The sequence below is a fragment of the Brachionichthys hirsutus genome, chromosome 13, assembly GCF_040956055.1.
Source record: "Brachionichthys hirsutus isolate HB-005 chromosome 13, CSIRO-AGI_Bhir_v1, whole genome shotgun sequence".
Lineage (NCBI taxonomy): Eukaryota > Metazoa > Chordata > Actinopteri > Lophiiformes > Brachionichthyidae > Brachionichthys > Brachionichthys hirsutus.
This window is the reverse complement of record NC_090909.1, coordinates 11193626-11209828: the sequence shown is the minus strand read 5'-3', so window position 1 is coordinate 11209828 and position 16203 is coordinate 11193626. Positions and strand designations below refer to the sequence as shown.

Sequence of the window (16203 nt, the reverse complement as noted above, 5' to 3'; positions counted from 1 at the left end):
CATCCGCTCGCAGCAGTTAAAGGCTGCTGGGGGGGGGGGGGGGGGGTCCAGATCGCAGCTTCGGGCACCAAACACAAGGACAGGTGAGCTGAGGCCCACAAATACACAAAGCTGTCTTCTTGAAGTTATTGCTACTGGTAGTACTAGTACTAGTACTAGAGTATCTTACCTGTATCAGGTAAATGGATGTCATTTGTGTTCTATCCAGCGTGGTCGTTTTGTAACTGTGCAGTATATCTGTCCTCCTGGTTCTGTTGTAATCCGTGTTTTATTTATGGTTTATGTCTTTGTCTCGTTTTTACCCTCGCCGAAGGGGAGGCGAGGGTATTGCAATTGGGTCCGTTTGTCTGTCTGTTTGTTTGTATGTTTGTCTGTTTGCTTGTCTGTCCGAGTGCATAACTCAAAAACTAGTAACCCAATCGACTTGAAATTTTTACACAAGCAAGGTTCTGTCCGTGGCTCGGTCCTCCCCGAGAATGATCCGGATCTGGATCCAGATTCTAGAATTATTTTTACATCTGGAATTGTGCCTGTGCTGTAAACTGCCACTTTAAGAGGGAGGGACACGAATGGCATGATGGGAAAAAGAGTCCAGATGGAGTCTTGTAGTACGTTCCGGAGCAGCAAGCTAGAGCAGGTTTGGCCCCTCTGATCCGGAAGCCCTGTTTACTGTCTCACAAGATCCAATAGTCTTTTGGAGGCGATGGTCTGCAATCTCTGATTGTCTTTCTAGTTATTTATGTATTTTATTTTTATTGAACTGGCTGAAGGGACCTCCGATGGAAATCAGCCTTTCTTTTTGGTAAGTTTACTTTCTGTGAGAAAAGATTCTGTACATTGTTCTGTTTTTAAAAAAATAAATAAAGAATTGGAATTTGAAATTGGAATTAAAAGGCAGAAATCTTTGCTTTCCCAACGTCCACCGGACACCTGCGGGACACAAATCACGTGATTTCCACGCACTTGCATGGACGCGCTAAAGTGGACTCTCACGCCCCGTCATTGGACACGCTGACCTGGGCGCCTTCAGCGGGCCTTTCGTGGGCGTGGCTGCGGTTGGCCTCTCCTTATTTGGCCTCTCTCTTGTTGCTATGTTTGGAAGGGCCTTTTTCTTTCTGCAGCAGAGCCGCGGTTTCCGCGGCGACAACAGTCGCCCGGCCCTCAGGGCTGGTCCATCCCTGCAGGGCTTTACAGCATCTCATCAGCCGACCCGTGTGAGGCCAGATGTGTCTTCATTTAGACAGATGTGACGTCTTGGGTGACACATTTGCATTCGGACATTTTGCAGGGATATCCCATGATACACTTCGTCATCGTTGAAATAGACTTCCTTTGATGCGTTTTAGGATTCATTATAAACACTCCTTGCTCAATGATGTTTTCCTACAAGCCCCGCGTCGACATACTGTAAGCGTCATTCGTTCAGATCTGTCCTCAGATCAGATTGGCCGATTGGCTGTGATGAGTCACATTCATTGATCTGATCTCGACCTTTCGTAAATGCGTATCTCCTCTGAAGACGCGCGCCGTCGCGGCTTTGCTCGCTGCAAATTATTCTGTATTTAGAAGATTTAAAAGACGCTTAAATGAAGATGAAATAAAAATGTCTTTAAGGTTATTGATTGTATTATGAGCTAGCTCATGAAACGCTAGCAGCAGATCCATCTATGACATCACACACACGTCACCATCAATCAGTTCTTCATCGGATTTAAAACCGTATAAGAAAGTGATTCAAATGCCATTTTTAACTAAATGTAAATTTGGATTTGAGTCGTCACTTCCTGGTTCAAACTGGAACCCGGCTGCGAACCGCATTTTTAGCGCCACTGCTAATTAACACTGACAAGATGCGAAATGAACCGCCGGCTGCGAGGAGACCAGAAACAAACAGAGCGCGCGTTTATTCCTGCCCGCTAGCTTTAGCTTTAGCTCCTTGTCCTTGCAACGGCGATGCCAACAACAACACAACGTGGAAATGTTAGGGAGCGGCTCGCCGGGATCCTGCGCCATGCAGCACGTGAGAAGTCCTCGCTCTGTTGCATCATGGGGAGGCAGCTCAGCGGCCCTCCAGCCCTCCCACTTCTGTCTTTGACCTCATGGAACGCTCCCATGGGGCATGACGGGGGGGGGGGCATGTGCTGCAGTAAACACTTCTGCCCACCAGCAGCTGACAAATCGCTCTGCTGCTGATTGACTCGTGGACCCGTCGGCGTCAGGACGGCGGCTGGGGCTCAGCGTCCGCTTAGAGGACGCCTCGGCAACACAAAGCCCCGGAGCAGCAGGTAATACAGGACAACCGATCTGTGCAAAACATCCCCCGCAGGGTGGCGGCGGCGGCCGATGAGTACGCTGAGAGAGAGGAGGCGGGTGAAATGGCGAAGGTGATGAATACGTAAAGACCGGGCAGTGATGAGAGGTGACAGGCCAACGGCAGCATGACTGAAGAGGTAGCGCTGTGCTATTGGGTAGAGGACATGGAAGTGCCACGCCCGACAGGAGGAAAATTAGGACGTGTTTTATTTATAACGGCTGGAAGGATCAATAAACCGCCAACCAAGTCAGATCTGGCTCAACAAGGTCACAGCAAAAACGCACTGGGAGAGCGCAGACCTCCGCCAAGCAGCTCGTTCCCCTCCTAACCAGATCTACACCGTCCACATTGTGATCCGGATCAGCACCGAAAGGTTCAAAATTGTTCTTGGTATCTTTAGACTTTAGACTTTAGTTATCCAGACAGGTATCTGGGTCGCTCTCAAAATGTAAAGAGATCCAAGTCAGACCAAGAAGCATCAGCAGACGGATAAACGGCGTTCAAAAACACGACCTCCTCACTCGCAGCGATCGACTTTCTAGCGCTGCCGATCTCGTCCCCTTCGTGCAAAGACGGGCGGAGGCGGAGCTCCGGCTTTAAGACAGACAGAGATACCGTCCAAGTCTCTTTAACTAAAATATCCACGACAATCTCAACAGTAGCGGCTTCCACGCCGACCCCCCCCCCCCCCCCCCCCCCCATCAGGCACTCATGATGCTTAATGGTCAACACACACACACACACACACACACACACTTTCTGTCTGGAAAACACTGAAACACATTTTTGGCCTCATGTCTGTCTTACATTGATCTGCACAGACTGGAGCTGGTCCCAAAGGCTTCCCTGGGGTGTAATCATGTTAAGAGTGTGGGGGGGGGGCATCAGGGGCCGAGGGTGGTCTCAGTGTCACAAGCCACATATGGGATAGAAGCGGCTCCTGCCAGGCCTTGTGAATATTCTGCCCGGAATGAAGCGGTTTGGCCCCGTTGAGACGGAAAAGACCGAAAGGCGCTTTTCTTTCCACGGCTCAAACCCTCAGGATCCAGGGCCTGGCTTTATTTGTGCCTGAACAAAAACACGCCGGAGCATTGGACGCTGGCGAGTTGTTCATAAAGTGAGCAGCGAGCGGCCCAAGCGCCGGCTCAAGCGCCGGCCTCCCCCGCCGCCGAATCACCTGCTTGTTTTGGAAAAATATATTGGAAGGAAACTGAAGTAGAGAAAAAGAAAAGTGAGTTTCTGTGTTCTTTGTGTTTCCGAGCACGCCCCTCTGAGGCTGTTATTTTATAGCGTGTTCCTTGATGTAGAATAATAAAACGGTATAAATAGCCTCTGTGAGCCACAAGTTGAGTTTAAACGGTGACCAGAAAGCGGCTTTCAGGGGAAACAAAGTCCTCGCAAAGCTCTCAGGGCGCAGCAGGCGGCGTCCGGAAACGACCCCAGAGATTCAGAACGCCGTCGGAGACGTGATGTAATATTCAGGATTAATGACGCCTTTGTTCGGGCTTGGCTTTTTGCTTCCTTCACAAAGTTTGTGTTTCTTGCATGTTGCCATCCAGCCTGTCGGGGGGGTGGGGGGGGGGGGGGGCGGTTGGACCCCTGGCCACACCACACCCCACCGCCATCCCTGCTCTTACAGTCAAGACTTCCTGGCTCCCGTCAGCGGTCTCCTTTTTTCTCCTCTCTCTGGCGTTGTGACGGAATCCCCTCGCCTCTGTTTCCTGTTGTGAAGGCCCGTTGCTAGGTGACAGGCGAGGGAGGAGCCTACATAGCCAGGAGGGTCATTTCTGTCTCACTAACAGCTCCCAGAGCGGATGTGAAGCCGGAGCAACAGCTCCCAGGGACATGCCCAAGGTCGGGGAATGGGGCCGAGCGTGGGCACCACAGACCCGTTTGCTGCTGGGGGAGGAGGCTCCACCCAGAACGCCGATCGTCTCTCCAACGATGTTAGAAAAACACGGTGGAATTCTGTGAAAGTGGAAAAAGAGTGAAAGATATAATGATAAAGAAGGACGACGCTGAAGAGTTAAAAGGGTTCAGAAGGTTAAAAAGAACATTCAGCGTGTCGCTGGAACACACACAACATTTAACACGTGACATGCTTGATCTTGAATTGAAGACTTCCACTGACGTAAAGCTCCTATAACACGTGTTATAACCGTCATGCATGAATCGGTGCCGTTAACTCCATCAGGTTTTGATATTCTGTCTGGAGTGATGAACACATTTACTCAAAGTGCCTTCATCTAATCCTTACATCTTACTTATGTAATACTATTTTATTAATAATGATTTCATTACTTCAACTCAGCGTTTAGACATGACTATTGTGTGTGTGTGTGTTTTCGACGTCGTCAGTTCAAACACCTGAGGAGGTGATGATTGATCTAAGAGCCATGAACTCCGTTGGAGCGTCCAGAATTCATTATTATGCCCGCTGAAAATAGTAGGAAGCCAGAAAAGCCCTCGGAGAGCGCCGACCTCCGCCGACCTCCTGTGTTGTGAGTCACACCAAAGATAATCTCACAACATTTAGATTTATAGATTCCTTTACCTTGAAAATTGAGCCCCGATTTCAACTGGTCCGTTTCCTCGGGTATTAAAGATAGAATACGGGACACACCGAGGAGACAGAGACCTGTCCAGAGAGGCGGGACCTGAGCAGGTGAGACGTGTAACAGGTGCGTCTCGTTCAGTTCAACGACGCAGAAATCAACAGCAGCAACAGTCACCATAGCAACCCTCACAGATGGGGGGTTTAATGTTAACATGAAAGATTCTTTGCAGACCTCATTCTGGATCAGATCCAGAAGACATTTTGCACGATGGTTCATATCTTAACCCTGGGACGTCCAAACTGCTCCACGGAGGGGGCCGAGACACTCTGGGTTTTCTCTCCAGCCGCTGATCTCACCAATGAGCTGAAGGAGGCGCTGATAATTAAAATCACCTGCTTTAGTGACCGGCTGGAGCGGTTTGGGCACCCCTGCCTTGATGCCAGTGGGTGGGGTCTTGGGTTGGGGAGCGGAGGCGTCCACCGGGTCACCGGTTCGAGTCCCAGCCCAGACAAAATGTGGAGTGTGGACTGGTGGCTGGAGAGGGGCCAGTCTACCTCCACTGCCGAGGTGCCCTTGAGTTGGGCACCCCCCCCCCCCCTAAACTCCATAAACATCTGTCAAAAATGAACGGAGACATTGAGGAGCACATTTTAAAGCTCCGTTGACTGCAATGCTACCGAAAAGTGATCCAGATCCAGGATCTCTTCTGGATCATCACCAAAATGTAACGAACTTTTCTGAGTTACCTTGTTAACAGACAGACAGACAGACAAACCAACGCAGGTGAAATCACAACCTCCTCGGTAAATAAGTAAGGTAGATAAGAAAACGGTGAACTTGTTAGTTAGAGATCAAACAACGCGAAGTCCCGATTCCGTTTAAAGCAGCGTCTGTCTGCCCTGAAAGCAACATTAAAAAGCAGGGAGGTGACCTCTAAGAGAGGAGAAGTGGGAACATAACTCCCCAAAAGAAAGAAAGGAGGAGATCTGATTTATATTGAACCGTTGCACAACGGGGGCCCAGAGTCGAAGCGTCTGCAGGTCAGCAGAAACTTCAAGGCTCCGTTTAAAGTAGCCGAGCCGTCAGTGAGAGACAGCGTGAAGGGAAGCCGCGTCATCGAGGATGATTTCAGACCCAACAATGTGGTGCTTTTGTAGGAAGTGACAAACTGAACAAACAACTCATCAACACAGAAGAACCCAGAGGGCGTGTTCAGCGCTGGAATGAGGAGGTCTGGCCAGCCTCATCCAGCCAGTCGGGGTGCATCATCACCAGCAAACTCACCTCTGCTGGTCGCTCTGCCCGGTGGAACGCGGCTGCAGACGCCAGGATGGCGTCGCAGCAGCGCCGGAAACAACAGCAACAACATGGAATAAATAGCAGAACCGGACAAACGTTCCACGAACCGGACGCTTTGGTCGTGTGAGTGTCGGATCGCCACTGAAATGCAGCTCGGATAAGAAGGGATTCCCAGGGTCTCAAGGATATCAGAAGACGAGAAGGACGGCGGCTATTCATTCAGGCACACCCTGGACAAGCCGCCAGTTCATCGCAGGGTCGCACACAAGGGGGAGAAGTTATTCCTCGTTTCGTGTGCCAAGGCGAGACTTCAGTCCCTCCAAGCCAGGACTCAGTCCGGTAATCTGCAGATACAGTTCTACCTGCTGGATGGGATCCGGTTCCTGCCGGTCCTCCCCGGATCGATCTCTGAGCTCTCCCCCCCCCCCCCCCCCCCACACACAAACAAGCCAAATATCTTCCACATCCTCTACAGATAGGACCGTGAGACAGACCACTCTCCATTTCTCCCAGGGATCCATGGTGTAGCCTGCTGCGTGGGTCCCGTCTGGACAGGTGCCCCCCCCCCCCCCCCGGAGCCCCATGCTTGGGTGAAAAAATGTGATCAATCGCACTCAGAGACCAGTTAATCAATTCCATGATTCAGTAGACCAGAGCTCGGCACGCAGCGGGTCCTGGGAAGCAGATAGACGAGACAAAGAATGCAGGACAGAGAGGACAAACGTCTGCTCTCGTCAAAGACCGGAAGAACCTGCCCCCCTAATTCTACATGTTTTTGGAAGCCGGAGAACCCGTAAAGAACCCGTAAAGAACCCACACAAGAACCCACTCAACTCGGGTGATTCCACTCACAGAAATAGTGAAACTTGTATTTCATGTTTTCATTTTATCGCTAAAGCAGCATTTTTTTATACATGATTTAAACTCGCTCTAAAATATCCCCATGAATGTAAATAAGAAGCTCCATTGGAGCTCCTCGTGCAGCCGGTCCGGACCGTCTGGATCCGGCCTGCAGGCCCGGTTCGGCGCCGCACACAGCAGAGCTCTGCAGCAGGAAGGAACACATCTCTGAACACATTCGAGCCATCGGACCATCACATCCGACACTCCGCCGGGAGAGATTGATAACACATTGTTTTCTCAATGGCTGCCATTGATTACAGCTCAACTGGTTTTGATTTTTACTGTATAGATTCAATATTCATTGATGGTCCTCGTATGTAAAAGCCTGATCTGGAATTACTCGATGGTCTCGTTCTTTTTTTTTTCCAATACAGTACACCAGCTTCAAACTAGTTTCCGAGACGACTTCTTTCAGTGTTTGATTAGCCGGGTGGATTTTTGGAGTCCACGTTTTGGCTCTTAACAGAAACCTGCTCCTGCTTTTAAGTGTAAAACTCTAATTTAAGCTGAAGAAACAAGAGAATGACAAAAAAAAAAACATCCAAAATTATTTTTAAGTGGCTGAAATTGTGATTTAAGTACGTGAAGGGCTTAGATTGATGAAGTGCCATTTTCTTCACATGAATGTTCATAATTTAATTTTTGAAAATCAATTTCTCATGAAAGTGATAAGATTTATTACCAGGAGCTAAACTTGGAGCTCCGCCCCTGTTCTTCTGCTCAGAGTTCCGTCCCCATCTAGTGGCCAAATGATGTCATGGCAGATGTTCCTTATTATTCATCACATTTTTTTGTATGAATAAAGAGACACGCTGTCAGACGTTGCAGCACAAAGATCAGAAAACAAATCAACAAGCCTTTCTCCTAAAGGAATCAGCGTTCAGTTCGGTTTAAGGCGACGCAGCCACACAGAGGCTTCCACAAACAGCCGCTCACCGGTGCAGCTAAAACAGTACGACAAAGTTAAGGAATGATCAACTCAGGAAAGAAAAATACATCCCGTTTACCGAAACGCACATTTAAAACGGTCTATAGTTGGTCTGTCCTTTTTTCCTTTCCTTCGTGTACAGAGAAATGATACTAACGGTAGGAGTCATTCCTCAGGCTCCAGGCTGAAGTCAGAGAGGCTCAGTAAAGACGACTGGGACTCCGGTGGGACGTATTCTGTGTCTTTCCCAAAAGAGGAATGTAAAAAAAACAAAAAACAGAAAAAGCAGGAAGTTCAGATCAGCTCCAGAGGTCGACAAAAACCAATGTATGATTGTTGAACGTCCAATGCTGTGAGAGCAATACTTCTTAATGAGGCACAAATCAAGGTCAAAGGTCAAGGCCGAATATTCCAGCAGAACGCTTCAGACGGCTGCTTTTACGCTACACACGGACGCCGACGGGAGCGTTTCATCAAAGGTGCGTCGTGTAAAAGCTTTATTTACAACGGCGTCGGAAAAAACTCGGACATAAAGGATCTAGTTTTTAATCCCGTAACGCAACACTGTTCACATATTTTAGCCAGAAACTAATTAATACACAGGATTAAAAATAAAGAAAGTTAAAACTCTCATTGCTGTGCATAAAAAGAAAAGTCAATCTTAAACAGATGCATCAGAAGTGTAAAAAAAAAAGAGACAATCAGAGCTGATTGGAAGCAAAAGAAGGCAGATTCTTTTCCGGTGGGGCCACTGATCGACCCCCCCCGGACGTCCTTTACGCCCCTTCTTTGTGATCTGAGTTCTTCAAATCATCTCGAGTCACTGTGACCAAATCCAAAGAGTTTCTCTCTCTCTCCGTTTTGCTTTCCAGCGTCTCCTCGAACCTCCACAGGTAATCCCAAACAGTGGGGGGGGGGGGGGGGCAGTAGTCCCAGTGACGCACAGATCAGATCCAACCGCGACCCCGCGCCGGATCACAAGGTGAGTTTGGAGTAGCTCGGAGGCGAGAACTTGCGCTTCAGGTACTTGATTATGTAGAGCGGCAGACAGCTGACCAGCGTGATGGTCGACACCTTCCACACGAAGGGCCAAGTCGTGATGAACGACAGGTCTGGGGAGGGAGACACGCTTTAGTGGCAACGCAGGAGAGTCATGCACCAAGAGAGGACGAAAGAATCGCACGAGAAATTCACTCAAATGAAAACTCAACAGCAGAAGGAAGAACAAAGAGCCAGATGATTTCAGAGCGTCCGTTCTAAAGCGAGGGAAGTAGCACGAACACGCTGGCGGAGCGGTTAGCGCTGTCGCCTCACAGCAACAAGGTGCCGGGTTAGAAGCCCACCATCTGTGCGGAGTTTGCATGTTCTCTCCGGGCTCCTCCCGGACAGACAACGAGATTAGGCTGTGTGGACGCAAAACATTTACGAGTAAATGGTGAAGGCTAGAATACAAAGTAATATATATATATATATATATATATATGGTAATTTTCTAAAGAATTGGATTGCTATAAAAATAGATTTTCTCCTGATAGTCCTGAGGAGGAGGAGGGAGAGAGAAAAAAGGTGTTTTTGTTATTGTAAGAGAAGGGTTAAAAAAGACGCTGAAGTGTTGTCCTTCGTCTCCGTTTCATTCACTCATTCATTCATTCACAAACGCAGCGCAGCAGAGAGAGAGAGAGTAGAGCAAAGGTTAGCATGAGCACATGAACAGAACGGGACAGAAGAGGAGGGGAGAAGGAGGTGCCAACAGCACAGATCAGCCCCGGAGGCGAGGAGCTCCGCCCCCTCGAAGCCCGGCGTCTCCCACAGAAACGGCGAGCCCTGCTCTGGCGTTGTGACGGCCGGCAGAAGGAGAATCCTTCTCTGCTGCTTCTCCGTCAAAGCTCAGGTAGAAAAAAATACAAACACGAAACACCGGAAACAGGGGAGAAGTACCGAAGAACCTACCGAAGTACTCTGGAGGGACCTACCGAAGTACTCTGGAGGGACCTACCGAAGTACTCTGGAGGGACCTACCGAAGTACTCGTTGAGGAAGGCCAGCGAGGCCAGGTAGAAGCCCAGGCTGAGGAACTCGCCCACCACCATCAGCCAGTGCCACGTGCGGATGGTCAGCGCCACCATCAGCAGCTCGGTCAGGATGAGCGCCGTGAACGAGATGGCGACCACGTGCACGAACTCCGACTCAAACAGCACCAGCCCGCCGTACATGAGGATGCCACCTGGTGGCGGCAAAAGGGAACCGAGTCAAGCAGAGACGACGCCGGACGGCTTTTAGGTTGCGTGTTTGGGAGGGGGGGGGCATCTATCAGTGACTATTCAGATCCGTAAGGATCCGAAAATCAGACAAACGTCGGAGAAAGTCTGGATTTAAACAAGCTAATCTATCCTGAGGACACAGCAGGAGAAAGACGTAACAAGTTTAGGAGACGTCCGTCTCCGGTAACGCGTCCAGACGTCCTCCTCTGTCCTCGCCGACATCTAGACGGGCCTTCGTTTACTCTAACCGGGCCCTGATTGGGCCCAACAGTCACACAGCCTGCACACACACACACACACACACACAGAGCCTGCACACACACACAGGCTGCACACACACACACACACACACACACACAGACACACACACACACACACAGCCCACACACACACACACACACAGACACAGACACAGCCCGCCTGCACACACACACACACAGAGCCTGCACACACACACAGGCTGCACACACACACACACACACACACACACACACACACACACACACACACAGACCGCATACACACACACACACACAGAGCCTGCACACACACACACACACACACACACACACACACACACACAGGCTGCACACACACACACACACACAGACACAGACACAGCCTGCACACACACACAGGCTGCACACACACACACACACACACACACACACACAGCACATTCCAGCCAGTCAAACACTGTAATAAATTAAGCTGCATTAGAGCCTAATATTTCCGCCCCCCCCCCCACATACCTGCTATTGCCTCTTAATTAAAAGCCCCCCCGAGCTGTCAGGAAGTCACGCTCCAGCAAGAACACGGATCCTTCCCGCACGCTGCATGGCTTAGCGATTACAGAAATATCAATTTACTGGACACACAAAAGCCTGCATGTAAAAGCAGATGGCAGCTGGAAACCCAAGATACTGAGAAAGCGACTGTCTGAGAGCCGGGGGGGGTCCCAGAGGCTCCGGTATTCAAGAAACCATAGAAGAAGAGCCGCGTCGACGGTTCGTTCTCCGTAGCGGCCATGTTTCAGGGGGTGGGAATAACAAATAGAGTTTATGCTAACGCTCCCAACCTGCCAAACTGTCGTATCGAGTGGGTGGAGCCTCACCTTGATACACACTGATCAAAACCCAGATGAGGAACGTCTTGAAGGATAAAGAACGACCCTGACGGAGGAAGAAGGGGCAGCGTTTAAGCCTTTTCACACGGGACGTCCTGCTGTCCTGCTAAAGGTTCTACGGGAACACACGTGTGGCACCTTTGTGAGGTCTTTATAAAGCTCCGGGTAGAGGAGAGCCATCTCTGGCTTCACATCCTGGTCCAGGACCAGGGAGAACACGGGGAACATGGTGTAGATGGTGGCGTACCTGCACAGGAGAGCAGAGACAGCCCCGTTTCAGGACGAGAGCGTCCTCCTAATTACGAAAGCGAGGGACAGTCGGTGTATCTGAACACCAGGAGGACGACTGCTCGGCTTTTCAGCAGATCAATTCCCGACAGAGGCGTTCGTGGGCCTTTTAAAAAGGATACATACCCCACCATGAGGAAGCCCTGGTACAGGGGTATGGAGGCAAAGTAAAACGCGGAAGAGAAGACGGCCTGAGGACAGAAGACACGCCATTAGGTGTGAAAGTCGGACGCTTACGCAGAGATTAAAAGCGAGGCCGACCGCCGGGGCGCGGGGGGCAGTCTGAAGCGAGGCCATGCCTCCCAGAGACTTGGGCGTCCGGCCGTACCTGCATGGCGGAGATGATCATGCCCCGGTGCATGACGAACTGACCCAGCGCCGCGGAGCGCTTGTAGCTGTTCCTGCCATGGACCATGAACAGGCGGCCAATGTGCTTGAACTGAGTGATGGAGAAGTCGGCGGCCAGAGACGCCTGCTTCCCTTCCTGTTGACGCAGCGGCACGGAGACGGGGGGGGGGGGGTAAATGCACCGCCTCTAAAGTCAAACCTGCTCCTAAGACCCCGAGACAGACGTCAAAGTTGGAAAATAAATACAGATAGAAATCGGTTTGCCTTGGAAGGAGGCGTGGCCACCGCCACCACGGTCATCCCAAGATAACTGTTAATCACTCATTTGACTTCCAACATGTCTGCTCAAGGGTTCGGGGCGTGTCTGATGGGATTCAGGCTCTAAACCAGTAACACTGAAGCTCTTCTTTTACCTTTCCTTCAATGCCAATGCCGCAGTCTGCAGCCTGGATCATACTGACATCGTTCCCTCCATCACCTGAAACAAAAAGAAAAGAGAGCGCAGATTTACACGACCTTGAGTTTATAAAAGTTGCAGACTTTTCCCCGCTCGTGTGCGCTCGCTGCCATCTTGTGGGCATCAGGAGAAATGCAGGCATTTGTCCCAGACCTGCATCCATTCTTTTAAGTGTTCGGATAAACTGGTTCCCCAAACAGCCTGTCTGAGCTGCACGTTAGCGCTCAACACTCGCCTATGGCGCAGGTCCTGTTAGCCGTGTGCTGCTGGAGGAGCGTGACGATCTGAGCCTTCTGCGTCGGGGAGCAGCGACAGCAGACCACAGCCGGACACTGACACGCCAGCTCCACGAACTCGTGCTCATAATACCGCAGGCACACCTGCAAAGGGAGCCGGGGGGGGGGGGGTGCAGATACAGTTACATTAGTGGATGTGTTTTAGTGATTTGCTTTCCTCTCCAAATCCTGAAGGTCTTGGTTTAAACATTCCATTTTGGCTGAGAAGCGCTTTTTGATTCTTCAAATTGCCGGTTTGGCTGCGTCCTCAGAATCGTCTGAGGCGTCCCCTGCGTGCGGCTCCGTGCTGCCGTACCTCTAAGGAGTCTCCGGAGACGACCAGAGCACAGTCATGCTTCCTCCTGAAGGCGTTCAGCTCCAGATGGGCCTCCCCCCTGCTGGAGACCTGCTCAAGAGCCACACGAGACGATGCGGTCAGGATAGCAACGCGTCGGCTCGTCGTCAGTTCAGCAGGCACGCGGCTTCAGGGTCACCGGTCTGAAGATGTGGACGTCCTGAGTCCTGGAGACCAAATGGGAGCTTTTGGCGATGCACGTGGCCGTTTCAAGCTTGTCGCCCGTCAGCATCCAGATCTGAGCAGGAAGAAAGGAAACACGCATGAAGCCCCACGGACCTCTGTGTCCGAGCCCAACCCGGAGCCATCGCTAGGCATTTTGCTTTAGCAGCAGCAACTGCTCTGAGGGTTTTAACCCATCGCTTACCTTGATGCCAGCGTTCCTCAGCAGCTCCAGCGTAGGCCTGACATCAGCCTGGAGCTGGTCCTCCACACCGGTCAGACACAGAAGCTCCATTTCCCTCTCCAGGCTCTCCACCGCCGCCGATACCTTCAGCGTCCGGTCGTGGATGCTTAGCTTGGCTTGGGTGTAGCGGCTCTGCACGTGGAGGGGGACGAGAGGGAAGGTTTCGCTTCGATAAGAATAGAAGTCTGGACTGTACGGGCATCGAGATAAAAACACAACGGCGTACGCCCCCCACCTCAAAGTCCTGGTACTGCTCCTCGGACAGCGACTTCTTGGCCACCACCAGCGTCCTCAGGCCTTCTCTGGCCATGTTCCCACACTGACACAGGGACGGATGCTCGTCAGCAACGCTCGGCATCGATATATGAATATTGAACCCGGACACGGCCTCTGGCGTAATCCGGAGGACGCGGTAAAACAAAGGGCGCTTTATATTTGATATGAAACGCCAATGGGGGGCTGATTGGTTATTGACGGGCCGAGCAGCCACGGCGCCGGCCGACTCGACAGCAGGATGCTACACCCAACGGGACATCATCAGCGCCACCGTTCAGGAATACGACGTGCTGCAAGCGCGTGGACGTTTTGTAGGTCACTCATTAAATCAAACACCGCCCGCAGTAGCCAGCGACTCAATAACGCCAATGCAATTATGACCATAAGCTCATGAGCGCTTCCCGATAAAGACGGGGGTCCGTCCTCCACAGCGGCTGATGGTCCCACGCAGCGGCGCCTTTACCTCCTCCTCCAACCAGTCATTATACTGGACGATGCTCGCCATGGCAATGTCGGCACCTTTCATGTAGAACGCGATGTCGCCTGTTGACTCCTCCTAAATGAAAATCACAAATTGCATTTCTTGAACAAATGACCATAACGTTTAAAACGAGCAGAATTAAATACTTTCACACACCAATCAGCAACAAAAGACATGATTCATGGCCTAAAAGGCCCGAAAGGAAGCAGCAGCCACACATCCTGTTCTACCCACGTCACACACCCGGACAATGATGCCCATCCTTTTGCTCTCGGAGGTGAAGGGGAAGATCTGCAGGATGTGGAAGGACAGAATCTGTCCAGACGGAGCCTTCAGCTGCAGCGAGGTCAGGTCTCTATCCACCAGGGTCAGGCCGATGCTCTCGGTCCACTGCACCAGCGCCACCTGAGAACACCGGAGGGAAACGGAGCCTTCTGTTGGACTCGGAGGTGGAGAAGACATCGCACCAAACACACTATTTGACCCGCAGAAAGAGAACGTTCTGCTCCTCCAATGAGGTAACAAAAGAATTGTGCATGTTTGCTATTGTTCTGAGAATAACTTAAACGTTTCTTAAAGGATGCAGAGGAAGTCCCTCGGTTTGGGGAAGAGGCGATCAGATTCTGAGGAGGATTTGGCTCCAGGGTCATTTTTGCAGCCTCGGCAGGTTCACCGAGCACCCCCTGAAGTATATCTTATTTCCGTCATAAATGTATTCATGAATAACATCCACAAAGGTAATCTTATTTTTCATTTTAGGGTGATCACTGCTGACCAAATAGAAACGTTCCTCTCAGTAGAGGGAGACGAGTCGCGGCTCCTCATTCCGCTCCGGATGAGGGCTTTTCTGTTCCTCTTCCGCAGGAGCTGCATCCCCGAGTGAGCCTTCAGCTGCACACGACTCAATTCTCAATGGGCTCGTTTTCAATTTGCTCCCTCAAAGGTTGTTATTATACTCTGACCTACAAATTGGAACTTCCTGTTTATACCCCATCGTTTCTGCCGCGCCCCCTTTGAGCGCCGTAAAAGGGCCTGCCTATATTTACTTAACACGCATCTGTGATTTATTATGTTTGTGTGTATGTGTACAAATATAATACTAATATACATGAGTACAACACAACCCATGCACACACACACGCAAATGGGAATATAGCCTTCATCTCCTTTATCAGCTGTAGTGAAACTAAAGCTTCCTTTGTTATTAGACCCTTTTAATACGGTTTAGGTTTTAGTTTAAAACAATAACAGGATCTGGTTACATTTATAGATCATTTTCGTTCAAATGTAATTGTCCAAATGAAATACGTCAGCTGGAGGATCTTTGATCAAAAATATTGATATTATCTTATCTGTCAAAAAATAAAACGCATCAGGCATATTACATCTTTCAACATTCTTGATCTTGGTATAAAGGGTCTAAAGGAAATAAAGAGTGATGACTTCAATCATAACTGAGATGGCAGCACGTCTGGAGATCTTTGTAAAGTTGTAGACTCTAGAGTGAAGTTACATCCTGAAATATGTAATTCCTTCCACTCGGGGTTTATTTTATCGAGTTGTGTTTCGTCACTCCTGGAAGCTACAGAAACAGGTGACCTGTAATGTTTCCATGTCTTCCTTCACTATGATGCACACACCTCACACACAATGAGACGGCCTGAGAAATCCCATTGAAGGCTGCTCACGATGTCCGGGCCATGGCCAATCAAACACTGACTGTGTTCAAGGAGTTCTGACGTTGCAGTTAATAAGCGTCGAGATGAGTACAGAGGGTCAGAGAGACACAGCAGGGACATGAAAGGACAGAGAGAACAAAGAATATAGGAGGGGGGATGATGGGACAGCAGACCTCCACTGCTCATGGGCTCAAAGAGAAAATTAAGTATTGACCACATTCAGGCAGTGCAAGACAATAGAGAGGGGAAA

At 50.3% G+C, this 16203-nt stretch overlaps 1 protein-coding gene across 1 annotated transcript in view; it reads right to left on the bottom strand.

Annotated features, from left to right (window-relative positions):
* Positions 1-7074: 7074 nt before the first annotated feature.
* The window catches only part of atp9b (ATPase phospholipid transporting 9B), a 31399-nt gene continuing 22270 nt past the window's right edge, over positions 7075-16203 (bottom strand). Inside the window, exons 16-29 of the mRNA XM_068746886.1 lie at positions 14518-14679; positions 14257-14349; positions 13753-13836; positions 13479-13649; positions 13251-13349; positions 13073-13162; positions 12717-12861; positions 12438-12502; positions 12005-12160; positions 11803-11867; positions 11527-11635; positions 11377-11434; positions 10022-10225; positions 7075-9114 (exon numbers count right to left, since the gene is read on the bottom strand). Coding sequence (XP_068602987.1) covers positions 8978-9114; positions 10022-10225; positions 11377-11434; positions 11527-11635; positions 11803-11867; positions 12005-12160; positions 12438-12502; positions 12717-12861; positions 13073-13162; positions 13251-13349; positions 13479-13649; positions 13753-13836; positions 14257-14349; positions 14518-14679 — 1638 coding nt within the window. The 3' untranslated portion in view covers positions 7075-8977. The remainder of the gene's footprint in view (positions 9115-10021; positions 10226-11376; positions 11435-11526; positions 11636-11802; positions 11868-12004; positions 12161-12437; positions 12503-12716; positions 12862-13072; positions 13163-13250; positions 13350-13478; positions 13650-13752; positions 13837-14256; positions 14350-14517; positions 14680-16203) is intronic.